The 27,391-nt window shown below is 29.5% G+C and overlaps 4 protein-coding genes across 4 annotated transcripts; 1 reads left to right on the top strand and 3 right to left on the bottom strand.

Annotated features, from left to right (window-relative positions):
- The first annotated feature begins 2,427 nt into the window (after positions 1 to 2,427).
- On the top strand, positions 2,428 to 3,942 carry LOC106761257 (uncharacterized acetyltransferase At3g50280-like). Its single transcript, XM_014644788.2, has one exon. The coding sequence runs from the start codon at positions 2,462 to 2,464 to the stop codon at positions 3,836 to 3,838; it is 1,377 nt and encodes a 458-aa protein (XP_014500274.1). The 5' UTR covers positions 2,428 to 2,461; the 3' UTR covers positions 3,839 to 3,942.
- Positions 3,943 to 4,503: 561 nt separating this feature from the next.
- Positions 4,504 to 6,054, bottom strand: LOC106761640 (uncharacterized acetyltransferase At3g50280-like). Its single transcript, XM_014645205.2, has one exon. It carries the CDS (start codon positions 5,992 to 5,994, stop codon positions 4,627 to 4,629), a length of 1,368 nt encoding a protein of 455 aa, XP_014500691.1. The 5' UTR covers positions 5,995 to 6,054; the 3' UTR covers positions 4,504 to 4,626.
- A 9,984-nt stretch (positions 6,055 to 16,038) lies between these two features.
- Positions 16,039 to 18,758, bottom strand: LOC106760461 (polyadenylate-binding protein 2-like). The gene is made up of 9 exons (XM_022780246.1): positions 18,478 to 18,758; positions 18,121 to 18,239; positions 17,367 to 18,020; positions 17,197 to 17,274; positions 17,022 to 17,111; positions 16,859 to 16,906; positions 16,602 to 16,757; positions 16,369 to 16,515; positions 16,039 to 16,275 (listed from the first exon to the last, which is right to left on the bottom strand). Exons 1-9 carry the CDS (start codon positions 18,695 to 18,697, stop codon positions 16,039 to 16,041), a joined length of 1,749 nt encoding a protein of 582 aa, XP_022635967.1. The 5' UTR covers positions 18,698 to 18,758.
- A 3,176-nt stretch (positions 18,759 to 21,934) lies between these two features.
- Positions 21,935 to 23,359, bottom strand: LOC106761295 (WUSCHEL-related homeobox 4). Its single transcript, XM_014644831.2, has 3 exons — positions 22,957 to 23,359; positions 22,397 to 22,681; positions 21,935 to 22,311 (listed from the first exon to the last, which is right to left on the bottom strand). The coding sequence occupies exons 1-3, from the start codon at positions 23,179 to 23,181 to the stop codon at positions 22,144 to 22,146; spliced, it is 678 nt and encodes a 225-aa protein (XP_014500317.1). The 5' UTR covers positions 23,182 to 23,359; the 3' UTR covers positions 21,935 to 22,143.
- Positions 23,360 to 27,391: the final 4,032 nt, after the last annotated feature.

The following is a 27,391-nucleotide window of genomic DNA, read 5'->3' as shown; positions in this document are numbered from 1 at the left end:
AATAGTGATGGAAATAATTTTTTTAAATAACCAAATGAGGGATGTCCCAACTGTTTATGCCACAACCAAATTTCTTTTTTGTTTTTATCTTGTATGTGATCATTCGCAAGACAAGTCAATCCTCTTTTATGGTTTTGTCGTGAGACACTTTCCAGATAATACAGTCCTTCACTCTCTCTACCACTGACAATCTTCTCCTTGGAATGGATGTTCTGAAAAAGACAATGGGTTGGATAAAACAAGGCAACACAAGAATGTGATTTTGTTAACTTGCTGACGGAGATAAGATTACAATTTAATGTAGGAACAAATAAGACACCAGGAATTGATAAGGAGGGTGAGAAGGATATAGTACCTATACCTTCAATAGGAGATGAGACCCAATTGGCATTAATAATAACACTTTTAGAACAATTAGAGGAAAAACTAGTAAATATATGAGGATCACAAGTCATATGATCAGTAGCACCTGAATCAATTATCCAATCACTACCCTTAGTAACAACAGAAAGATTAAGAACAGAGTTAGATAGACCTGACTTGGCCACAAATCCGGCAGCAGTAGAAATATAACTCTTGGAAGCAGCGAAAGTTCCAGAATTCCTATATTGTAGAGGATATCAGTGTTTGGCTCTTGATACCATAATAAAAGGTTTAATGAATAATTCTGATGTATTATTTCAAAGAGTAGCGTACCATATATATATATATATATATATATAAGGATCCTATAATTCTTCATCTATTAAAGGAATGACAGGTGCACAAATCTGCACAAATTAAAATAATATCTAAATTATAAGTAACACAATATTTGATTGTCTAATATCTTTTAATAGAATATTTAACATATCTTAACAATCTCAAAAACTTTTATTTCTCCCTTGTCGTGGATTCTCTTGACTTTTCATCATAATGGACCAAATTTTTGGTCAATTATTAAAAAAAAAAAATGCAGGTTTGCTTCTCACTAAGTCATTCCCAAAAGACTAATACTATTCTTTGGCTTTGGTTGAATATTCCTTCTAAATGGCAAATAGAAAAACTTGATACGAAGGATACGGAAAGACAACATATTATTACATTTTATATGTATTTATGGGTTTTTATCATTTATTCATTAATATCTAATTTTATATTTAAAATATATGTATTTAACGAGAATATATTAAAAACCTCACATTAAATAAAAATAAAATTATTTTATATTGTATAAATAAGTATAAATATAAAATTATAAATTAATGAGATAAATTAAATTTAAAGTTTTCTTAATACTCTAAATATTCTTTTATTATATCATTCTATTTTAATGGTTTAAAATTTAATATTTATAATACTTAATGTGTAATTTATAGTTTGAAAAAATAATATCAAGAGAACAATATAAATATGTATATAGTTATTTTATTAGTTAAATTAATCTTAAATTAAGCTCTTTAATATCTTCAAATATTTTTTTGTTATACTATCTTATTTTAGTGATTTAAAATTCAATATTTATAATAATACTTAATGTAATATTTGAGAAAACAATATCAAGATAACAATAAAAAGTTTACCACATACCAATTACACCAAATAAAACATAAAACAAATATATCACAGAAAACTAGAATATAATACAGCATAGTTATGTTAACATGATAAAATTAGTATCCATAGAGTTGTTTAATGTTTAAAAAGAAGTAAATTTTCTTAAAATAAATGACTATATTGTTACAGAGAAATTCTTTTCACATTACTTCACTCTTTTACAGAGATATCTTCTACTGCATTCTCTACCATTTCTGTTCACATTTTTTTTTCTCCTTTTCAACTTTATAATTTTCTCTTCATAACTTTTTTCCCTCAAAAGCTGCCTTTCAAGTTCCCACTATTTTTAAAAGTATAAATAATCTAGATGGGATTAAGCTTACTTTTATTTTTAATTCATTTATTAGTTCATCTTATTTTATTTACCCATCTAAGCCAATCCAACCGTTATAATAATAATAATAATAATAATAATAATAATAATAATATAAATTATTCTTTATTTTTGTTATGACTCAGGATTTCTGAAAATATTAAAATACGAAACATATGTTATATATACAAAAGTGTATTTTTTGTATTCATGTTTTTATGCATAAAATTAAATATGACAAAATGTTAAATATTAATAATATCTTAATCTTAGTTTTTTAAAATTTAAATAATGACTAAATATATTTTCAATTTAATATAAAAAATATTTTTAAATTTAAAAATTTTCTAAAAACTAATATAAATAAGAAAAGTATTAAACAAATAATCTTACCAGTTTTATACTTATTTTCCCGGAACTTCAGGGTAATGGATACTAGTCAAAGGAAGGTGGCAATTGACTGCTTTATTTATTTTTATTTAATATCTATATAAGAGAGTATTAAGGATGTCCTGTTTCAGAACTCAACAAAGGAAACAGATACCCTGCATAATGAGTAACCTCGCTGTTCGACGCATTTCAGAATGCTTTGTGAAGCCTCAATTCTCCAACCAAATCTGCAATCTAACTCCTTGGGATATGGTTTCGCTGTCTACAAACTATATCCAGAAGGGTCTTCTCTTCAAGAAACCTGCAACCCTTATTGATGAACAACATTTCATACAAAATCTGTTGGAGAAGCTCAAACACTCTCTTTCTCTTACCCTCTTCCACTTTTATCCCTTGTCTGGTCGCCTTGTCACCCACAAAACCCAAAACCCTCCCTCTTATACTGTTTCTATTGATTGCAACAACAGTGATGGAGCTAGATTCATTCATGCAACTCTGGATATCACTATAGCTGATATCCTCTCCCCCTTTGACGTCCCACCCATTGTTCAATCGTTCTTTGACCACCACAAAGCAGTCAACCATGACGGTCACACCATGCCGCTGTTGTCCATCCAAGTCACTGAACTACTGGACGGTGTTTTCATTGGTTGTTCCATGAATCACGTTGTCGGTGATGGCACTTCGTATTGGAATTTCTTCAATACATGGTCTCAGATCTTTCAAGCACAATCTCAATCTGAAAACCATGAATACGATGTTCCCATCTCACGCCAACCCATTCACGATCGTTTGTTTCCACATAATTGTAGTCCACCAATCTCTCTTCCTTTCAAACATCATGACGAGTTTATTTGGAGATCTGAAACACCCTTGCTGAGAGAGAGATTTTTCCACTTTTCAGCAGAATCAATTGCCAAACTGAAAGCAAAGGCCAACTCAGAATCTAATACCACAAAAATCTCTTCCTTCCAATCATTATCAGCACTTGTTTGGAGATCCATAACTCGTGCGCGCTCCCCACCGTCTGACCAGAAAACAACATGCAGATTAGCCGCAAACAGTCGATCAAGAATGAAGCCGCCTGTGTCAGAAGAATACTTTGGAAACTGCGTTCATGCAGTGAGTGCAGAAACGACAACAGGGGAATTGCTTGAGAATGGTATAGGATGGGCAGCATGGAAGTTGCATGTGGCTGTTACAGACCTTAATGATAGAGTGGTGGTAGAATTTCTGGAAGGGTGGTTAGATTCTCCTTTCATAATTAAAATGGGTCGTTACTTTGACCCGTATAGCTTGTTGATGGGTAGTTCGCCCAGGTTCAATATGTATGGATGTGAATTTGGAATGGGGAAAGCGGTGGCTGCTAGAAGTGGTTATGCAAACAAATTTGATGGGAAGGTGTCGTCATACCCAGGGCGTGAAGGAGGAGGAAGCATTGATTTGGAAGTTTGCCTTTCGCCACACACAATGAGTGCTTTGGAATCAGATGAAGAGTTCATGAATGCAGTTACTAAGTTTGATCCCCTGTTGTTCTAGTTTCCTAATACGCCCATTATGTTCATCACCTTCACTTGTTTGTTTGTATTACTAATCAAATAAAGGCGATTGAAATAAATATATGTGGGATCGAGTAGAAAAAACATATTAATTAGATGGGCTACATGAATCTTTTTCCCTCTTAACTTTTCTTAATTTTCACTTTTTGTTATGTTAGAAAATTTTATTCTCAACTAATAAAAGAATTTTTCATGGGCGTCGGATATCATATTTAATAGATTGTTTATCAGAGTCATTGATATCAGAACATATTTAATTAAGCTCATGGATCTCATGCTCACGAACTCTTTAGTGTTACTCAATTCCAATTTTATTGTGTGGTCAAACTCCACCCTTTTATTAGTATTTAATTACTGTGTTGTTCATGTGCATTTAATGAGTGTGTCCTACCGCTAAGACATTTAAATTATTTTTGTTAATGAATATATTTGAATAATAATATTAAAGAAGTGTATATGATAATTAATAATGCAAATTTATATAATAAATATAAATTATTCATATAACACATTAAGTTAAATAAGAGTGACAATAATTATTTATATTTTATAATTGGGTAAGAAAAGTATTTTAGTGTTACTTATATAATAATATTATTTATAATTTTTAATTAAAATGATAAATAATATTATTGACAACCCGATTATTGATAATAGTCAAAAGGAGAAGTGAATCCGATTATTATTGACATAAAAAGGCTGAGAATGACGATTCCTTTCAATAATATTAATAATGGACTTGGAATATTTTAGGTTTGGAAATGAGAATTAGGAAACTGCATTCATAAACTCTATGTCTGATTCAAGAGAGGTCATTATATGTGGTAAAAGGCAGATTTCCAAATCGATGCTTCCACCTCCTTCACGACCTGGAAATGATGTGACCTTCCCATCAAATTTGTTGGCATATCCACTTCTCACTGCCACTGCTTTCCCCATTCCAAACTCACTCCCATACATGTTGAACCTTGGTGAGCTACTTATCAAAACAACGTACGGCTCCAAAGGCTGACTAGTGTGCTTGATCACTGGAGACTGTAACCACTCTTGGAGTAAATGCAACACCTCTTTGTCATTGTGCCTTGTAACAGCAAGGTGCAACTTCCCTGCAGCCCATCCTAGATCATTCTCAAGTAATTCCCCAACTGTAGTTTCCGCATTCAACTTATCAACCGAGTTTCCAAAGTATTCATGAGGCAGAGGTGGCTCCATTCTTGACCGATTGTTTGCAGTTAAGTTAAAACGTGTTTTTTGCTCATATGGTAGGGAGCATGCTCGAATTATTGATCTCCAAACAAGTGCTGATAATGACTGGAACGAAGAGATTTTCCAAGTATCACTGTTGGACTCTGAGTTTGCCTTTGCTTTCAGTTTTCCTATCGACTCTGCTGAAAAGTGGAAGATTCTCTCTCTCAGCAAGGGCGCCTCATACCTCCTGATAAACTCGTCGTGATGTTTGAAAGGAAGATTGATTGGTGAACTGCAATTATTTGGAAACCAGCGATTGTGAATAGGTTGGCGAAAAATGGGAGCATCATATTCTTGGCCTTGAGCTTGTGCTTCAAAGATCTGAGACCATGTATTGAAGAAATTCCAATACGAAGTGCCATCACCGAGAGAGTGATTCATTGAACAACCTATGAAAACACCGTCGATCAATTCAGTGACTTGGATGGACAACAGCGGCATGGTGTGACCGTCATGGTTGACTGCTTTGTGGTGGTCAAAAAATGAGTGAAAAATGGATGGGGTGTCAACTGGGGAGAGTAGTTCAGATATGGTGACATCAAGAGTTGCATGAATGAATCTAACTCCGTCACTGTTTTTGCAATCAACAGAAACAGTATAAGAGGGAGGGTTTTGGGTTTTGTGGGTAACAAGGCGACCAGACAATGGATAGAAATGAAAAAGGGTGAGTGAAAGAGAGTGTTTGAGCTTCTCCAACAGATTTTGTACGAAATCGTGTTCATCAATAAGTGTTTCAGGCTTCTTGAAGAGTAGACCCTTTTGGATATAGTGCACAGACAACATAGAAATATCCCAAGGTGTTAAATTACATATTTGGTTTGAAACTTGGGTTAAACCATGCGGTTTGACGAAGCATTCTGAAATGCGTCTAACGACAGGAGTAACCATGATTCAAGTTTACACAAGTTTTGGTCTGTGTTGAAGAGAGAAATCGCAAGTGCTAATAATATATGCATTTACAAATAACAGAGACGGATGAGTTAAATAGAAACTGCTACCCACTAGCATATAGGAACCAAATGCGTTTTTGAGTTTTGCTAGAATAGAATGTGTCCCCACTAGAATATAGTTTAGAATTATTTACTCCTATATTTCAAGCATTCTGATATCTTAACATTCCATTCTCACACACCAACTTATTTTATTACTTATATATTTAATAATTTAGTTTATATTTAATTTGAATAACTTAATTTAATAGTTTTTATTGTTGTTACATGAATGTCAAAACAAAACAGTGGTGTAAGCAGAACCGTTTTTCGTATTTAAACTCAACCATTTTAGGAGTTTTTTTTTAATAAAAGAAATTATTTATGTTAATTAATATTTTTTACTAGACGTTTAATAATATTAAAAAATGAAATATATATGTCACACACAAAGATTGGTTGAAATTATATAATCTCATACTATATAATAAGTTATCTAAGCCTAAATAAAGTAATTAAGGTCTTATTTTCCGTATTTTATTATATGATACTGGAAATGTGACGTAAACATTAGGGTAACACATTTTTGCATTTTCCTCCTTTATAGTTTGCTGTTTGCTAATCAAATCAAATTATTAGAAAAGGATTTCCCTTTAACGAATATAGAGCATGCATTTTCATATTAGTTATTTGTAGTTGTAATTTAAAATTTGAAAATTGATTAATAAGTTAAGAACTTAATTATTACATAAAAACATGCTCTAATAATGTCTATTAGTCTTTTTATTTTGACAACGAGAGAACTTACGTCTATGGATAAGAATATCCATATATTATAATTAATTTTAACAGTTTATATTATAATTATTATTTATGATTATATATTATTATATTATTATTAATTATTTTATTATTATATACTTCATATAAGAATTATTCTAATATAATAACATAGATTCATGTAAATTTTATAACTTTCATATTTATTAAGATTTAAATTCTCTTACTGAAAAATAAAAAGAGATTTAATTTAGAATATTCAAGCTACAATAACTACTACAATAATCTTAACATTTGTTAATGATTAATTTTGTTATAAAAATTAAAAAAAAAAAGTGTCATAAAATGAAAATATTTATGTGAGAAAAATGGTTTTAAAACTTGTATAGAAGTTTGCAAAACATGAAGAATTTTGATTATGAAATTTCTATTCCATGTGTAAAAACAAGATCAGTTGACAAGGAATATTTTCTTTATCCATTCAAACTCAAAACTGATTTTTACACTCAAGGTAAGGGGGTGTTGATAAAATTAATAAATATGAAATATATATCACATTCTATGTTAACATTTGTCATTTCAAAATTTATGACAAAAAATTTCATTCAAATATCAGTTGAAATATTATTTTCAATAACCATTTTTAAATTATGATAATATTTTAATTTTTTTCTTTCTTTATATTTTTTTATTTGTACCTAACTTTGGGTGATTATATTATTATAGTGAATTTGGAGTAGTAATAATAACTAGTACATACTAGTAATGTCTACTTTTTTTACTAATAAAAAATATAGTTATTATAGCAATGTTAAAATTAAAAATAGTCACTGTAATTTATATTGAAACTATAAAAAATAATATGCATAAAAATTAGTTAGATAAATGAATTATATTTATTAATTTTTATAATGTTAAAATTAACAATTGTTATTAATACTGTTGGTATTTTTATAGAAATTGAATGTATTTATAAAGATAAAATCGATAAAAAAAATGTGAAAAAGCAATTAAAAAAATCGTTCACATTTTTAAGTATAATAGCTCGATACATAGACAAATGCTATTCTAAGTTTGCTTTCGAATATGTAGCGGAAAAATTAGTCTATATTTGAAACCGACTTTAGGGCATGCAAAATAGCTCCATAGAAAAATATCAATTAAAATGTCATTAATAATTACATTGTTTTTATCTTATCTTGAGCAAGATCTCAAATTAGTAAAAGAGTTTTAAGATTCATGAAAATTGAAGAATAAATATGAGAATTAAGTTAGTATTCTTGGAAGAATATCAATTATATTTATAAAATTAATATAAATGATAAATTTATGTTGTGATATCAAATAAAACTATTAAAATAAAGTAAACAACAATAACATAACATAGTAAGTAATAATAAGAAAATGATACCTCATCATGACTATAATATTAAACTATCAGATTAGCTGTGATATGTGAATATTTTCTTCAGAGATGTATTTTGAGTTGTTGTAAAATGAGAAGGTTTAATGAGTTTTGTTGAACTGTTCAATGTATATTTGGTAGATTAGATATGTACAACATTTCAAACTCGCTCAATAATTTTACCTTGTTTAAGAATTGATGTTTAAGACAATTTAAATATTTTTTTCTTGTTCCATCTTCTAAAACAATTTCTTAAAAACAAATTGCATAAGAGTTTCATGCTCCAAAATGAACAATACCTCAAACATATAATGATTGACCTTAAAAATATCAATCGACAAATTTAGAATTAGAACATAACCTGTTTTAATTTTAGATATGATTTTTTTTGTTTTGAAAAAATGAAGTCTAATTCAAAATAAAAGGTTTAGTGAATATTGAATTGAATAACATGAAAAATACATAACAATTATTTATTCTTAATTAGGTTTGATGATGTCTTTTGTGTAATTGGTACCTTCAATATCAAATTTATAGTTCATAAAGGTAACGCTTATTCAAAATTGCATCAAATACTAAGAAGGGTGAAGTTTAAAAGATAAGATTTGATGAACCGATGCTCAAATCTGAATAGGAGAAATGGCTAAACATAAGATTGCGTAAAGAAAAACGATAGCTGTAGGGAAAATGTGGCAAAAGTGATTTCATATTGATTAGTAAATAATGAGTTTGAGTTTTATAAAAAAAAAAATCAAGTTTAATATATGATACATTATTTTGGTTGAATGAGTCCGAATACGACTCAGAAGTTCAGAATATCTTATTATTCTGGTCAAAAGATGGCTAATAGGAATGGCTTTTTAATTTATGACATAAGTGGAGTATTCATTTATTCTTTTAAATTTAAGCATTCGATGACTACTTGAACAAAAGTTTGCTTATGATACCATAAAAAAAATGTTTATACAATCCCCAACTTCTTCGAAAATACCCTTTCAGCCTCCTCAATAGACTGCTAGGAAGTTGTCACCTACACCAACCTCTACACATTTGTTTTATTTATACTCCTCAATTAAAAAATTGCACGTCGGTGTAAAAGGAATCTATACGTATGATGTATATATCACAAGTTTTGGACCGATTGTTATTATATTACTATAGTTGTGCATTGTCCCAGATCACGCTGTAAAATAATATTATTAAATAAAACTCATACCATGGACAGTGCTGTTTCCTAGCTAAACTTTTTTATTCAATTTAATAGAAAAAAATAATCAATAAAAGACATATAAATTCATTATCTTATTATTTTAGATTAGAGATATTTTAATCTGAATTAGACTTATATTCATTTGTATATCTAAAGACACATGTAATGATATCTAAAAAGCTATTTGAGAAAAATAGTTAGTAAAACATGTAATGATATTGTAGTTACGAAATATATGATCGGAAATCTAAATATCAGTTTAAATTTTATATTAAGTAAAAATAGAAAGTGAATCATCACATACAGATAATATTTTGAAATTTATTATCTAAGATTGAGTTGAGAATGATATGAATCATTAATGTGGTTACTATCAAGTCTCATTAGTCTCATTAATGTTTTGACTTTATGTTAAATAAATTCATAAAAAAGATCAAGATACCATTATTTCTTATTTTTCTAGATGGTCAATGTTTTCTTAAAACGAAAGACTTTCAATATAAAGAATCTTACTTGTCTAATTCATTTTCACTACCCATGTAAAAAGACCAAAACATCGTTTTTCATAAAAAATAAATTAAGGTAATGAATTTATAGTCCTAGTACTTATATATTAATCATTTTACTCATTTTTATCTAATATAAAATTTAAATTCACCTTAAATTTCTAATACTAGATAACATAGCTAAACTAGAAGATGGAAACATGTAAATTTTCCTAATCTGAAATTTGCATAACATTATTTGTTACATGTTATATTTGTTTACGAAAGATATGTTGTAAAAAGTTAACATAATCAAACTTCATGAGATGTTGATTCATTGTCTTTCAAGACTTATCCACAATGTGTTGCACAAATCTTCTAATATAAATCAGAAACTTTCCAAAAATTTTCAAGGATATCAAAACTAGTCAGAAAGTCTAAAAAGATTAAATACCTACGATACTCTAAAAATAAGAAAACAAAGATAAGTGATCAGAGAACTCGTAAAGTATGTTTCATGATTTTGGAGGAAGCACAATACACCTATTTATAGATGGATGAGAGGTTTCAAGACTGGTTAAATAAACCATGGCGTGCAGAAGATATCTTGCATCTTGTGGCTAAAAACAATAACCCTTGAGATTTTTGTAGAAACAACAATCCAAGTCTTGTTAAGAAAGATAGTCTAACAACAACTTTAAGTATCGATCTTAATCAACACAACAAGTTCAACTAACTCAAATTCGACTAACACAAGATTGACCAGTTCAAACTTGATTAACACGAGTTCGACCAACATAAACTTGAACAATTACGACTTTTGTAAAATTAAAATAATATTTTTGAATTAAAAGATTTAACAATTAGTTTTTTTTTTTAATTTTTAAATTTTATTGTTTATATATTATAAAATATTGTTCGTAGGTGAATAAGTAATACATAATAGATATATTTTTCCTAATCATTAAGAAACAAGGTCTCTAAACTTTAAAAAGGAAATACTTCAAAAAGTACTAAACTTAACAACAATATTGCCGATGTTAATCCACCATTGGTTGCTTGGACAAGGATGTCAAAAAAGTGGAATAAATAAATATATTTCAAACTTAAACAGTATAATGTTTTGAATGAGTATTATCATTATCTGACGTTTGTGACAATTGAAGTGATTAGGGACAATATTTTAAAATGAAAAAGTTAAGTTGTAACTCGATAATTCAACTAATAATAATAGTATTAAAATTAAAAAAATCTTTATTCTAGCTTAATTAATATGCACGTTTTTTAATTTAATTTTTCACACCAGACTTATTTTTTAATTAATTGTCAAAATTCTAAATCAATAGTTATCTACTGATTCCTAGTTATCTTTTCTATATTAGAGATCAAATTGCGGTAGGTGACAATCTACGAAAAATTGATTAAAAATGTTGAAAAAAAGGATATAGAAGGTTCGACAAAGAACATGGGGTTTTAATTATTATGTTGCCATTTTATCTTTAAATTATAAAAATGGAAAGAATTTTAAAATTTCCAGAAGATATGTCGTGCTTTGAACGTAGGACTTCATATAAAAATATCATGTCTAACAATTAGACTTTAAATTACTCTAGATATTAATAATAAAGTTGGGAAAACAAAACAAGAATATGTTTAAAAATTGCCAAATCAACTAATAAATATTACACATTAAAACAACATTGAAGGAACATTTATTGATGAAAGACTAACAAACCAATATATAAGCAGAGAAAGAACCGGAACAATTACGTTTGACTAACCGCTTAAGTCAGTGTTGTTAATTAAGTTATTGATCTTTATTATCTTTTGATAAATCTTTTCCAACCTGCAATGATAAAGAAAAGTTTAATCAGTATGAAAATTTTAACTAAAAGGTAAGAGCGTGATAGTTATTGAAAGTATTAACAGTGAAAAAGGTCATGCAACAATGATAGTAGTAGTAGCCCGTAAAATAAGCAAATATAAGTTTATTTTCTTTCACAAATATTAACAAATGTTTTTCTTATAAATAAAATTGAAATTTTTTGTCGGTTAGTGTGTAAAAGAAAGAAGAACTATAAATATTAAAGTTTTAAGATTTTATTTTGAGAATTATGTCAAATTTTTATGTAAAAAAATCTTACCTCAATAATATTCAATATTCTCTCGGGTAATAAAAAGTTTAACATTCTCATTGTTACAAAATATTAGCAATACAAATTTCGGAAAACTTAATCTGTGATGGATTTGCAATTACTCACAATTGTGAAAAAAGAATTAAAAAATATAAAAATCTTAATTGAACAACTGCATATTATAAAAGAGATTGAGTTATTTTAATGATACCAAAGCAATATGAATATTAATAAATTTTCAAAGTTTTTTATATTGACTTTTTCTTGTGTATTAATGTGAAATAATTTGTAAAAGTAGTAATTAAATTTAATTATGTGTTTAAATTATGTATGAAATTGTTGTACTCTGATTGTAAGTTGTATGGAAGCTTGATGAAAAGTGTAGATTAAATTGAACTTTCTTAGTATAATACCTTAAGGATAGGTTAAAGAATTTTGATAAGGATGAGTGAATGAATAAAGATATAAAAAAAAAAAAAAAAAAAAAAAAAAAAAAAAAAAAGAAATCAACAAAAAAAAAAGCCTACAAATACTAAATCAAAAATTGCTATTTGTTCAAAAAATTAATCATTTTATTTTATTTTTATTTTTTTAACTTAAAATATTTAAGATTTGTCTTTTTCTTTAAATTGTAATTTTTAGGCTAAGTGTTGTGATTGAGTCTGTGAAGTCCATAAGGTATTAGAAAATGTAACCTTGGAAAAACAACTTAATAAGGAGTAAAGCGAGGTTATCCACGCTCAATTAATGTCCGTGAATCTCAACCAAAGAAAATATTGTTATGTCAAAGTGTTGATATGTTTTTTTATGAATGCCCACATGATGATTGTGATTAAGGTTAGGCAAAAATAACTGATCTGTATTGCAGTTAAATGTACTATGTTGTACTAAAAGTAACTGATTCATTTCTAGTAACCTATACTATCTTATGGTTCAGTTTTTAAAAACTGAACGGATAACAGTTACAGTTTAGTTAACTGTGAGAACTGTATCTACTCTTACATCTTCTCTAATTTCAGTTCAATTGTTTCGTCTTGTCAAAAAAACTTTATTTAATAATAAAATATTAATAAAAATAACTGTTCAGATAAAAAAAATAATAATTAATTTTTTAAAACAACTTTTTTATCACAAAATTTATATTTTTATCAATAAAAATAAAAAATATAATTTATATTTTTATATTTTTTAAGTTATATATATATATATATATATATATATATATATATATATATATATATATTTTATTAATAAAATAAATAAATAATAAAAATAATTTTTAATAAAAAAAGAAATATAAATAAAATAGAAAATAATAATATTAAATAATTAAAAATCAATTTATTAGACATTTATGAATAAAATAAAATAAATATTAAAATAATTTTCAATTAAAAAGAACATGTATTGTTATACTATATAGTTTAAAAATTAGTACAATTCAGTTTAAAATTAGTATAGTTACTAGTTCAGTTTAGTTTATATTGTAGTTTAGTTAAAATTAGTGTAGTTTACAATTTAGTTATAGTTCAGTTAGTCTAATTTACAACTCAGTTAATAGTTTAGTTCAGTTTACAGTTCAGTTAATAGTTCAGTTCAGTTCATACTGCAGTACGGTTCAGTTTGATAAAACAAAATATAGTTTAGTTCAGTTTGTCTGAACTGTTTTACAGTTCACTTCAGTTTGTCTGAACTGTTTTACAGTTTAGTTCAGTTTTTAGCAGTGTAGTACAGTTCAGTTCGATTTGCCCACCCCTGATGTCCAAGTACATAAATATGAGATGTATATTGGATTAATTAAAAATCTTATAATCAAGATATAGATCTTTGACCACTCTTAAAATTAAATTAATCAATTAAGATTAGATTTGAGGAACGCTTGATCATGTTTGAAATCAAAAGTGTGACAACTGATATATTAATGGATTAAGATGCAGTATAAAATCATAGATCTTCTTTGTATTAATCAATTAATCTAAAAGGTTTCTAAAAATATAATCAAACTTTATTAAGAATTCACTTACATAATCAATTAATACAAAATTGTTTTTTTTTTCAAAAAACATTTTTACCGATTAATTTACTCGTGTTAACAGTGACACTTATCTTATTTTTATTTTAAATTTTACATCTGTTCTTATTTTAATTGAATACTTTTATTTTCAAAAAGCATAAATAAGTAAGAGAGATATATTTGAGCATCTATAAAGAAAATTAAAGATTGAAGGTTTTTTTTTTCCATATAAGTTTTAATTATAAAATCCTCAATTCGAGTGATATTTTTCATATTTTTATCTTGTATTTTCATTTATTTGTATTGCAATTCGCATGTATGTTGTAGTATTGTATGTAGCATTACCTAATCTTTTATTTTTTTTTTAAGTTTTTCGAAGGGTTTGCTTATTATATATTACATTTATACTAGATGAACATGATTGTTTTCACAAGGTTAGATTTCTGCGTTTATTTCTTCTAATTTAGTTGTTGTTTTATTCTTGCTTTCCTTTGATGATTGTTTGGTTCATTTCTATCCTTTCCATAATTTTGTCCATTTCTTGGTGCTATGTTGTCCATAATTATCCTAATGTATAGTTCTTATGTTATGCTAGTTTTTTTAAGAATGTGTTGTGTGTAGCTAGGTTTGTAACTCAGGAGAAAATAAACAAGTTGAGTTTTTTGGGATTATGTTAAGTTTTTAGCTGAATGTTATATATTTTTGAGAGATTTTTGCTGGAATTTGAGAGATTATAGTTCTTCTCTTTTTAATAACATATTATTTTATATATGGGTTAAAACAGGCCAACTCAAGTATTCTTATTTTATTTTTCTGATAAAAATATCCTACAATAGATTTTGTTCCTCTTATATTACAATTTGAATCATTGACTCAAGTTTCTAAAGTTATTCATGATTTGAAATAATAAGAAGATTTAATTTTACTTAATTTCTATATTTCGTATGTTTTATGCTCCTATGACTTTTATCAGGCAAACAATATAACCCTAATTATGGAAGTCAATTTTTAGAAATATGGGATTCACGAATGGAGCAATTGAAGGAAATTCCCTCTTATTTTTCATGTACAGCCCTTGTTCCTTGTATTTTCAAAACCTAAAGAGTCTTCTATTTTCAAAATCCCTTAATCAACTTGATCAAGAAAAGGTAATTACTTAGGAAGCAATCTAAATTAGCTTGAATATATTACGAATATTGATAATTGGAGTATCTTGATTTAACATGACCTACGTAAAAAAAATATATTAAGCGGTGAAATTTTCTAACTTTTCTATTGTTTTGTCGGAGATTACCGTTCTCTTTAACTTCAGTAATTAGTGACCCTCTTTGTTCTTACTTGCATAGATTGTAGAATAAAATATGAGAGGGTACTTTACCTTATCCATTTTTCTTTCCTGTAAGGTCTTTTTTTTTTCAAATTTATCTTTTGAAAACAATATGACTTTCTATGCATCTGTATATATATATATATAAAAGGACATGATAGAAGGAACTCAGCGAAAAAATATATAATCACTTCCCAACTCAATATATTAATATTTTGATGATATTTTTTATTTGTCAATAATATTAAATGTTAATACGTATTATAATATTATTAAGTTTTCCTTAGAAAAACAATCTTTTATTTCCACTTTACAACTCATTTTTAATAATAAAATATTATATTTTAATTAACAAAAATAAATATAAAAAATCAAAGTAAAATAATAATATTTATAATTGTTAAACAAGAGTAAATGACAATGTCGAACTATCATGGAAAATTAAAGATATCATGCAACACGGCTAAAAGCTGAAAGCTACTATTGTTATTTTAAAGAAAAGTTGTAGCAAAAATAGGAAGCAAAGCAAAATGAGATTTATATACTACAACAGTCAGTGTTTGTTAATCCTAGTACAAAAAGGCAGAAGCAGAAACTGTGAATATTTGAACATGGGTATTCCGGTAAAGTGACATACAGAATCTAAGCTAAGAGCGTTCGTTGAAAGAGAGAGAAGCGAGTTGCTCGGCTTGCCTGATATATCGCTCTTCTTCCTCTCGTCTCAATACAACCATGGCCGCCGCAACTTTTTCCTCCAAAGCATCTGCTGACTCAATCATATGTATAACCTCAGCCTGGTCCAGCTCTAAAAGCATACCAGTAACCTTTGGTGCTGCATTATACACCAGCCTTTCTACTAACGGGAATAAAGTTTCACCAAGCACCTGTAAAACCATTCACAACAGAGTTGGTTTCACACTATTCTAGTGCCCATGAAAAAAGAAAAAACACTATTCAATGCCAGAAACAGGTCTTACAATCCTCTGTTCTGCAGGAGGAACACTGGCAACGACTGATGCCAAGGTCCGAGGTGGCGCTGGCTGACCAAGGTTAAAGGGGACCATTGCTCTATTTTGCACGTTGGGGTGACGAGGACCTTGATAAAAATTTCCCCTTGGAATCATCTGAAAGCCACAGCAACAAGTATCCACATCAGAAGTAGAGAATGGAAAATACAATGCAATGACCAAAGGAATACAGAATAAGAGACCTGCTGGTGCCACACAAGCGGTTGCCCAAGACCTGGTGGTCGGTGTCCTAGTGGCAGCGGGAGTCCGCGCTGAGGCATTAAGATTGGAAATGGAAATGGAGGACCAGTTGCCATCTCTAAGTGAGGAAGATTCTGCAGGTGGTAATCAAGTTCTTCCTGTAATGGAGATCAAATGAATTCACAATCTAACATCGAAGGTGAAATTCAAATGAAATATATGACATCCCCAAACTGAAATCGAAAATCGGCTTAATTACTTGTGATATTAAAGTTGGATGTGTTTGGGTATTTTGTGAAAAGTATGCCTGCATCAAATAAGTAAATAATATTACCTGAATGGGATTTACCAAGTTTTATTCTTAAAGATGACCACAACATAATTATAAAGCATGTAGTTGATTGCCCACTCGTATATATTACCTCTAACATTGCTCTTCTCTCTTCCCTTTTCTGTGCAAGGGCAACATACAGAGGTTTGCCAGCAACTAGTCGACCATTCATCGACTCAATCTACAAGCATCAACAGATTTTGTACGAGAATTAATAAGCTCTCTGTCAGTTATTAAAGGATAGTCCCTAATATCTAAATACTCACAGCCAGATTTGCTGCCTCCCCATTTGAGTATGCAACAAATCCAGATCCTTTACTTACTCCATTTGCATATTTCATAACCTGAGCATGTCAGGGGAAAACAAACACGCTTTACGGCGATGAAGATTTGACAAACGAAGTTACGCATAAAATGAAGAAACATACTCACACACCTTGGCTGAGGTTATTACACCAAACTCGGAGAAAACTTCCTTAAGTATGTTATCATCAATACTATCGTCCAAGTTCTTTATATACAAGTTTCTACCTTGCCTAGGAGAGAAAATCCCCCTATTCTGGTCATATAGCTCTGTCAGTCCACGCTCCCTTTCAGTTTTTGTCTGGGCTCTTCTAACACACCAAGTCTTACCATCAAAAGTCTGTCCATCAAGACCGTCCCGAGCTCTAGCCGCATCGTCTGCATTTGCAAAATTCACAAATCCAAAACCTTTTGATCTACCATTTGCATATTTCATCACTACAGCACTAGTAATATCACCATATCCTCCGAAAATATTCTGCAACTCAGCATCCGTTATTGTGTTTGACAGGTTTTTAACATAAACATTTGTAAAATTTGTGTCACTAGATTCATGCACTAGGTCCTGCTTTGACACGAAAGGACACACATAGATCTTTTTTCCGTTGAGCAGCGAGCCGTTTAACTTTTCAATCGCTTCTTTTGCAGATGCTTCGCTCTCAAACTGAACAAAACCAATACCTTTAGACTGGCCAGAATCATCCGTTGCAACCGTGCAAGATAGAATGTTCCCATAAGACGTAAAGTGATTGAATAGAGCCCTGTGATGGACTGATGGAGCCAAATTCTGCGTCATCAGTCAAGAAATTACGAGACGGAATTCTCAATTAGCAAGCAGAAAAAAGATTCAATAATACTCATCACTGGGGAAGAAAGCAAAAAGGCACCTTTATATAAAGGTTAGCTTTACCACTCTTACGAACACTGGAGTCCCGATTAGCATACGTTACCCTAATGGTTTTGCCATTCACCGGCATGAAATTTAGCTCTTTTATTGCTTGATCGGCTGCATGGTGTTAATATTTGCAATGAAGGTTAAAATACTCATAGAAACAACACTCACCATTAGTCTATCAATGCAAGAACAAAAGCTGCCACACTTTTCAATGCAAGAAAGAAAAAGATTAATCCTAAGCAAGAACAACATTATTAATGCAAGAACAAAACAACCATCCTATCCCTCCAAGAGCAAACGCGATGAGTCATATCAAACCCAGAGCATAAATGTGCAAGAAGAAACTAACCATTAGAACGGGTAGTGTGATTCACGTAGGCGTAACCAAGGGACTTCCTAGTTGCATAGTCGCGGCAAATTCGAACGGAATGGACTTTGGCAACATCATTAAAGATATTAAAGAGCTGGGTCTCGTCGATGGTCTCGTCAAGATCCCCTACGTACAACGCCGTCTGGAACCTGGGATGCGTCTCTTCACTGTTATCATCATTGTCAGGAACTTGCGCCATTATCTTTTTTTTTTACTTTCTTGAAAACTGAAAAAAAAACTGAATGCGGTAATAGCTTCGATTCAAGTACAACTATGTACGAAATATATCACTATCGTAAAATTTAAGCCCCGCGAAAATATTTATAACGAGTTTCTTTTCGGAGAAGAGTTTTAACAGAATCCTGTGACTCTATAGCTGTGAACTAGTTAGTAATTTAATTTCCTAGTTTTTTTATTTACTATTTTATTGTATATTTATGATACATATACACACGAATTAATGTTAAATTAAATAATTATTAGAATATTTAACAGAAAATGAAATGATAAATAATAATTTTGAGAGAGAAAACAGTAATAAATAACTTTGTAAGAGAATTCTATGCTAAATTTGTGGATTTATTTATTCATTATTACGTTAAATTTTCATTACTTAAAATAAAGCAATACGTGAACCAAGTTAAAATTTTATTTTAATTTCGATAAGAAGTAAAATGATATTTTAAATTACAAAGAAAGAAAAATTAACTTTTTTTGGCACATTATAATTAAATGAGGGTCATTTTTTTAATAATATATCATTGTAATTTAAAAGATAGGGTCTTTCACTGTTTATTTTATACATTTTATTTTCAATATTACCTCAAAGTATACACTCAAAAAAGTGTTTATAAATGTCATCTAACTGCCATTCTAAAAAGGGACTTCGAGAACTTTTTTCTTCCAATCACATCATAGTCCTTACTATTATTATTTTAATAACTTCTTAAAACATTTTAATTAGAAATACATTTTATATTAAAATATTCCAAAATAAATTGTATACTACTCTTCCCGTACCGAAATATCGGTTCTGTTTTAAGAATATGCAAATCAATCCAATTAGAAATGATTGTATGACCCTACTATTGCATTATCTTAAATGCGTGATAATCCAAATACTACAGTATCAATTAAAATATTTTTTTATATTTTAAATACGTGTTTTAATATTTTTATTTTATGACTTCGAAACTTGTTTAGGGAATTGAATTTAATAAGACCAGCAATTTAGCATTCTTTTTCTCACTATATTATTTTCAAAAGATGTTTGTATTTTTAAGCTTTTTTATTATAATATTTATGCTTAGATATAAATTCTAATTGAACCAATTATTACAATTTACATCTATAACATGAGAAGGTATCATGCATCGCAGAAAGACTATAAAATGATTTATATACATTAAAAGTATTCTAATTAGAAGAGGGTCTTTCACTACAATGTAATTTATTCTAGAAATCGATAAAATTTTCAAATATTATTTTTAAAACATATTTCAAAAACTAATTTTTAAAAATATTAATTCAAATAAATACACTGAAAACACCTATGCATTTTTACCTCTCCTCAAAGTCCCTACAATTAATTTAGTCAAGAAGTTATCTAACGTCAATCTCCACCAAAAAAAATCCATCATTTTAACGTAAAAGTAACTCCTACTTCACTCTTAAAAATACTTTTTATTTCATATAATATTTTGATAAATGATTTTTTGACTCATTTAAATTTTTTATATTCATTTGACACTATTTTTACTTATTATTTATTCTTTTTTTTTAAAACTATAAAATTTTACATTTTTTAAATTATTTTGTCCTTATATTCTATGTCAAATGAACGTAAAAATGTATTATGGTATTATTATTCTAATATTTTTCATGTCTACAAAGAAATAGCTGAAAATCTTTGACTACTACACGAAGACTCACTTTTGCTGACAACTATTTTATTTAATATTGTAGTAATCATCGTGTTGGCAATTAGGATTTTTTTTTGTTCGTTAATATTTTTAGTAAGCGGTATTGAAATGATGTACTAAGTAACGAAAAATATCATGGATTTAAATAAGTTACAAATATGTGTCAATGTTTAAGCTCAAACATTTAAAAAATCTTCTTCAATAAAAACTTATGAATCATAGTTGTATGAAAATACACAGTAGCGAACTAAATTATAATTTGTTAATCTTGGGAGGGTCATATAGAGATAATAAAGTAGTATGTGATATTTTATATAACTTCTAAGAATAAGTAATAATAGCTTCTTAGAGTTTTCACTTATTGTATCTTCCTTCGGAAAATAAATCAAAATCATCACCGCTGGTACTTTAAACTTTTTATTATTAATAAGTTTATTTCAGTTCATTTTCAACAATTTTTTTTTTTTAAATTTAGAATTGTATTAGGTAAAATGAATTAGAAATTTCGTTATGCAAAGAATTGATCATATTCTGAATTGACTTTCAATATAAAAAGTAAATTTATTTACATACAAAGTAATCGATATATATATATATATATATATATATATAAAATTCATCTATGTTTAAATTTGGAGCCATAGATTTACTAAAAGAATTTAGGGTAGAGGTAATCTACCTATATATGGATCCAAAATTTTTTATTTTTAGGTTTTGAAAAATGAACAAGAAGGTTACACAGTTAAATTATTTACAAACAAGCACTTGTCCACTTATCTTAAAACTACTTACTAATTAAAATATCAGGTAATAGTAAAATTTATCATAAGATAGATAATTTATTTTTGTTAACAAATATTTTTTGTAAGTCTATGAAATGAGTTTTTGCAACTATCTCATCGGGCTTACATTTACAGCCTGTTTCAGTATCACCCCTTCTATTTTCATCTCTCCCTAAACGGTAAAAGTATAGTCTGTGAATGTGATCGAAATCCTAGAGATAAAGGATAAGGTTGTTCTTTTTCTCAATATGCAGACACAGTACACGTGGTGAAACTGGTCGGGAGTTGTAAATTCAAATTGCTGGTCTCCCTCTCCCTCCTAAGTCTGGTTCTCATGGCCCTACGAGGCACTAGGTGGTAAAAAGAAACTTGCATGTCAATGGCCAAAAAATAAATATGAATGTACCCTTTGATACTTGATGTGCCCTCTCCTTTATGAAAGTCTGATTTATGACGAGTGAGTGGAGTATCTAACATGATTATTTTATAAGATTTCAACTACAGGACACTAATGCTTTTTCAATTTTGAAACTCCAAGAGTAAAAGCATAGACTTAGGAAGAAGAAGAAGGAGAAGAAGAAGAAGAATTAAGAAGTAGTAGGTGCGTGGACTTGTGCGTCCGTAGCTTCTCCTTTTAACCTAAAAGCTTCCTTTGATTTATTTGTTCCTGTAGTCAAAAGGATCCATCGTTTTCAAAGTCACGCCCATGTAGCTGAAACCAACAAATAAAGGTAGACAAATCGCTTTGGTTTGGTTCCAAAGTCAGGAATAGCATTAAGTGGAAGAGTACAGATCAGAGACAACTTTGTCTTTCTTCTTTCCCAATACAAAGAAAAAAGAAAAGTAAAGAAAACTAAACCACATTCATTCAATCAGCTTGGTTGGATTCGGAACTAAAGCAAAGCAAAATCATGAATTAATGTTTAATTTCTCAAACCCCTTCATCTTCCTTCCGGGTGCAATGGGAAAAGCTTCAGAGTTCTATGTTCCTCCTCTTCACACACTGATGACGACGACATGCTTTGCTCTTCCAAACAATCAAATACCCATCTCCTACACTTCTTTTTGTACGGACTACCTTCCTCCTCGTCTCTATCTACTACTTCCCCCTGCAATAATTCATTAAATTAATTCAACTTTTTTTTTTGTCTTGAAACAAAATCTCGTATCATTACTAGGTCAGTGCATACATACCTTTGCTGCCTCTAAAGTAACAACAGAATGAATTGTGGGAGTTCGAGGACTACGAGAAAAGGCAAGGCTGTTACGCTTCTGCTTTTGTCTCTCGCGTGCTTTGTGATTCTGAAACCAATAAAACACATTCTTCCCTTCGATTTTTCCGTACTTTCCTAACTGAACAGTGATCTGCTCTATCTGCTGAGCATTCGGAGTTCTCGTCCCTCCTTTGTACAGCATCTCCAATATACCTATCTGTTCTTGCGTCGGATTCCACCGCGTCCCTCCTGGATGCGTTTCAACCTGTGCATTAATCATAGCAAACAAACAAACAATTAACAACAAATACGCATCTTGAACCACTCTGTGATCGGTTCCTTCCTTTCTCAAAAAATAAACTACAATTAATAAAATGCATGCGCGTCGCATATAGTAGTGTGTTTTACGTGCATACGTGCACGTGAATTATAGTTCTAATGCATGGATATGATGGGCAGAGAGGAAAATTAAACTAATCAAAGAAAAGAGATAAAGGGATATGATGGTAATAATAGTGATAATTAGATAATAATACGAACCTGGGGTTGGGGTGAAGGTGGATCCTTGTTATTGTGGAGAGAGGAAACTTGTTTTCTGGGAGCACTTTCTGGTCTGATGAAGGTCTTGAGATCAAAAGGAAGAGAAGTGGTGGTGGTGGGCAGTTTGGGAGCAAGAGGGCGTAATCGCTTGCAGCCAAGGGTGAGGAAGGGTTCGTGCTCCCAGAATGCACGTGTGAAGTGATGCACCTTCATGCTGGTAGTCATGGTGGAGAGAAGAGAGAATGGGAGGGGATGATATAGAAGAGGATTGGATGAGACTTTAGTAAAGTGGACGAAGTGGGAAATGAGGTGTTGCCTGCAAAAACCAAGACCAAATCATGAGATGTAGTTGACTTAAGAATTTCCACCTATAAATTAAAGTAAAAGGCAATGCAACTCATTCCATCCAAAGTAAAACTAAAATATATTTTAAAGGAAAAGCACAGCATCACCGTACGCAGTAAATTATTCCTCTAGCTAATGATCATAAAAAATTCCAGTAACATGTATTCCTAGTTAATACTTTCTTTTGAGTTCTATAATGTGTGGTATTTTCTCAATCACACAGTATGATAATAGAGTGATAGTAATTTATATATATAATGTGTTTTATATTAGTAATTAAAAGATGTTAAAATGTTGAGTGTAGATTTGATTAAGTGGAATGAAATGAGCGCGTGTGGAGAAGGGTGGGATGATGAAATATGTATGCGTTTGTGCGTGTGGGTTGGCCCGTCAAATCGGGACTTTTTTTCTTGCTTTCATGATAAGGTATCCATGCTTTTCGGTGGCCTCTTTGGCTCACTCTCTCTCTCTTTCTTTCAAAGCTTTTGGTGATGAATAAAGTGATGTGAGGAATGCAAAAAGATTCCTCCAATCCCAAAACTTGAAAATGGAAGCCCTTCGATCTGCTTTTCAGGATACGGATTTTTATATCAAAAAGGATGAATGGGACTTCCTCACCTTCGGTATCATGAATGCCGTCTTTTGTCTTTTTCCAGTGCCAGAGAATGTCCAACACAATACAACACAACACTACACTCACTCAATCACCCCCCAAACCCATTTCCCACTCTTTCGGGAACTCTACTACAATTTCCCAACACTGCTTTATACACTCCACTTACGTTATAATATCCAAAATCGCTCTGTTAAACCATTATGTTTTAAAAAATCATCGGAAAATGAATGATGACATATGTGGTCTGAAGTGAAGGAAGAAAACCTGTGGCAATAATTCTGATTTCCCGCGTAGCATATGATTGAGTGTTGAGTGCAGCTGGCAACTGGTCGGATAACTAATCACTGTTCTTTGAGCAGCCCAGCTGGGCACCCAGGAAGGCACGTGACTAAACATTTACTCATGTAATTCCTTCCACCCTTTGCTTATGCACGTGCCATTCAAATGGGGAGCACACGTGTCTCGGTCAAAATTTATGATGGCCAATCATCACATCACAATCATGCACCTGCAAGCTGCGCGTGAGTTTTCCTGTTTCACTCCTTTGGATATCATTATCAAACCCTTTATTCCCCATCTACAGTTTTTCCAAACTCAAACTTTCCTCTTACGGCTAATTATGCCACCCATCTATATTCATTCCTCATATTGTTAACCATTAAATTTATACATTCATCATTTTATAAATTAAACCATTCTCCACCAAATGCTATATCATCTCGTTATCAAAATAAACTTTATGTCATCAATGTCGTCATTTTTATATAAAAAATATTGGCTAACATTCCTAGAGCTATGTATAGTTCGGATAATAATTTAGTTTTAGTTATGATTGGGGAAAAATAAAGGTTGCTTCAAAGGAATTTCAAGTTGTGCCACTTTATAAATAGTGTTGGGAGCACATTCTCGAGGGTGGCAATATTAATGGAAATATTAATGGTAATGTATCAATATAATCAATGGAGGAAAACATACATACGTGAACTAATTATTTTCTGTGAGATGTGATATCTGAAATGTCATTGAAAAAAAAAAATCTAACGTGTTAATGTTTTGTACAGTGATTTACATAAGACAAAATAAATAGTATATGGATATAAGACTTAGACAAGTATGATTATTAATTCGAAGAAGGAAAAGAGATTGGTGTGAAAAAGATAACCACCGCTAACTTTAAGATTTACCCATGATCTGTTTTTAAGGACATGATATAGGACCCGTAAACGTCATTGCAAACTAGCTTTCTTACTGCTCATATGAAGAAACCTAAGCTAATCTATAGACATTTGATTCACACATGCAAAAATTGAGTACTGATGGGATGGGACCCTCGTTATGCGAATTCCATCCATAAGCATAATCCAAATCCTTGGTGAGTTGTATTATGTCATGTACCAGCTCATTTTGTACTTGAAAATTTTTCAAGGTACCAGCAAATTTTCAGTATTTTTTTCACTGTTTATGATTATTTCTTCTTTTTATTCATAGATAGAGTGCCACGTGAAAAAATTACTTAAGCTGGGTTCACGTTGAAAGTTGTTAAAAGTTGGCCAATAAGCTTGGCTTATTCAAATTAAGTTGAAAAGTTTGGTTTAAAAGGTGATTTCTTTAATCTTTAATTATCCCATTAGACAGATGTCAGGAAGGTCGAAATCGTGGGATAATAATAGCAAGGTTGACAAATAATAGATTATGAGACGATGTTTTTGGCCTCACATTAAACAGATCTCGTATCTCATTGCACCACTCTTATCTCAACTCCCTTCAATCACGACAATCCATGCCAATGAACCAATAAAAAAGTATCAGTAAAGATTAGAGGTTTCATTCAATAAAAATAATATTAATTCATATAAACCTCACTTTAATAATTAATTTTATAGAATTAAGTTAATTTAAAATGATCAATTTTATAAAATTAATTTAAATTTAAAGTCCTCTTCATATATAAAATTTTAATTTGAAAAGGAAAATATACATCTTTCGAAACGCTTCACTCCATCTTTTCCTTATTTACCATCGACAAATCTGTCGGTCCAAAAATTACATATTGTTTTACCGAGTCAGAGTTTGTCAAATTGTCCAAGAGGATTTTAATCATTTATCAATCAAAAACATATATAGATTAATCACAGAACCGTTTTTATATTCCAAAGACAAACTCACAAAAAGAGATTAATAAACTTATAAATATAAATCAAAACTATATAAGATATTCATATTATCTCTAATTTAAAATCTTATGATAAACTTACAAATCTTGTTTTTTACATAATATTTAACTTTTTTATTTATATTTAATTTTTATTAAATTCATAATTAAATTTGTAACGTAAACTATCATTCAAATGTCCTTTTTCAGGTTTTTCTAAACAAAAATCTTCCATCTACCATTACAAATTAGCTATAATAAGCTATTCTAGATGAGTTGAAAATCTACACAAATATATATGGTGGTGGTGGGTTCACAACTACAATAAACCAGCAAAAAGCAAACATAATGTTAGACAGGAAAACATATATGTAGATACACTCACCAATTTTCGTGAATCTCACTGTCATCAACAATGCTGCTAGTTTTTATCAGTAATTTGTTAGGATTTATTTTTGTAATATTAACCTGAAAATTTTTAGTCAACATTTATTTCTGTTGTTTTACTTTTACCAATATCAATTGGAAAGATTTATCAGTTAACATTGATAAAAATAAAATAAAATAAAATAAACAATCCAACTGTCAACATTATAAAGGTAGTCTGGATTAATATGGTCTAAAGAATTGCAATTAAACTGAAAATATCAATTGATAAAAATTTTAAAAATATAGGATGAACTTTAACCAAAAGCTAACATAAATAAATATTAACTTCAACATATTGTTAATATTAAAATTCTTTATTTTTAAGCATTATTTGATATTTGATTTTCTTTTTGAATTTGTGGTAATTAAAATAATTTACACAAATAAAAGAATTAAAATTCGCTAAATTTGAATCTCTTGTCTAAATAAAATAGTTTAAAAAATAAAACAATTTAAAATGAAATAAATGTGAATCTCTTGTTTAAATAAAATAGGTTATTGACTTTCTTATAAAAGTTATTTAATTTTCTAAAATTAACTAAAAGTATGAGAAAGTTGATCGTTTGATCAATTTCTGATTAGAGAGTCATATAGTACATAAATAATAGATATTTACATGATGTTTTTAATGTTTATCCTTTAAATATGAACACGTATTATGAAATATTTCTTCCTCAAAGAGCATAGCATGTACATTGCTTTAAATATATCAATGTTACACTTTTGAAAAGAAGCTAGACGGAAAATAATACGTGTAAAATAATTTTTTTAAATATTTAAATAGCTAAAAATATACTGTTTATTTTAATATAAATAAGAAAATTTTAAAATACAGCATGTCTTTTATGTTTGTAAATGTAGTTAAATTTGATTTTCTTTTTCAATTATATTTT

The sequence above is a fragment of the Vigna radiata genome, chromosome 5, assembly GCF_000741045.1.
Source record: "Vigna radiata var. radiata cultivar VC1973A chromosome 5, Vradiata_ver6, whole genome shotgun sequence".
NCBI lineage: Eukaryota > Viridiplantae > Streptophyta > Magnoliopsida > Fabales > Fabaceae > Vigna > Vigna radiata.
The sequence above is the reverse complement of the archived record's forward strand: the minus strand, read 5'-3'. Positions and strand labels throughout refer to the sequence as shown.

Coding starts and splice junctions, on each gene's coding strand:
- LOC106761640 (XM_014645205.2), bottom strand. CDS start 5,994: ATGGTTACTCCTGTCGTTAGACGCATTTCAGAATGCTTCGTCAAACCG.
- LOC106761257 (XM_014644788.2), top strand. CDS start 2,462: ATGAGTAACCTCGCTGTTCGACGCATTTCAGAATGCTTTGTGAAGCCT.
- LOC106761295 (XM_014644831.2), bottom strand. CDS start 23,181: ATGACTACCAGCATGAAGGTGCATCACTTCACACGTGCATTCTGGGAG. Junction 22,682..22,956: donor CACCTTCACCCCAACCCCAG/GTTCGTATTATT, acceptor ATTAATGCACAG/GTTGAAACGCATCCAGGAGG. Junction 22,312..22,396: donor TTACTTTAGAGGCAGCAAAG/GTATGTATGCAC, acceptor GAATTATTGCAG/GGGGAAGTAGTAGATAGAGA.
- LOC106760461 (XM_022780246.1), bottom strand. CDS start 18,697: ATGGCGCAAGTTCCTGACAATGATGATAACAGTGAAGAGACGCATCCC. Junction 17,275..17,366: donor GTGTAATAACCTCAGCCAAG/GTGTGTGAGTAT, acceptor TGACATGCTCAG/GTTATGAAATATGCAAATGG. Junction 16,758..16,858: donor ATCCAACTTTAATATCACAA/GTAATTAAGCCG, acceptor TCTCCATTACAG/GAAGAACTTGATTACCACCT.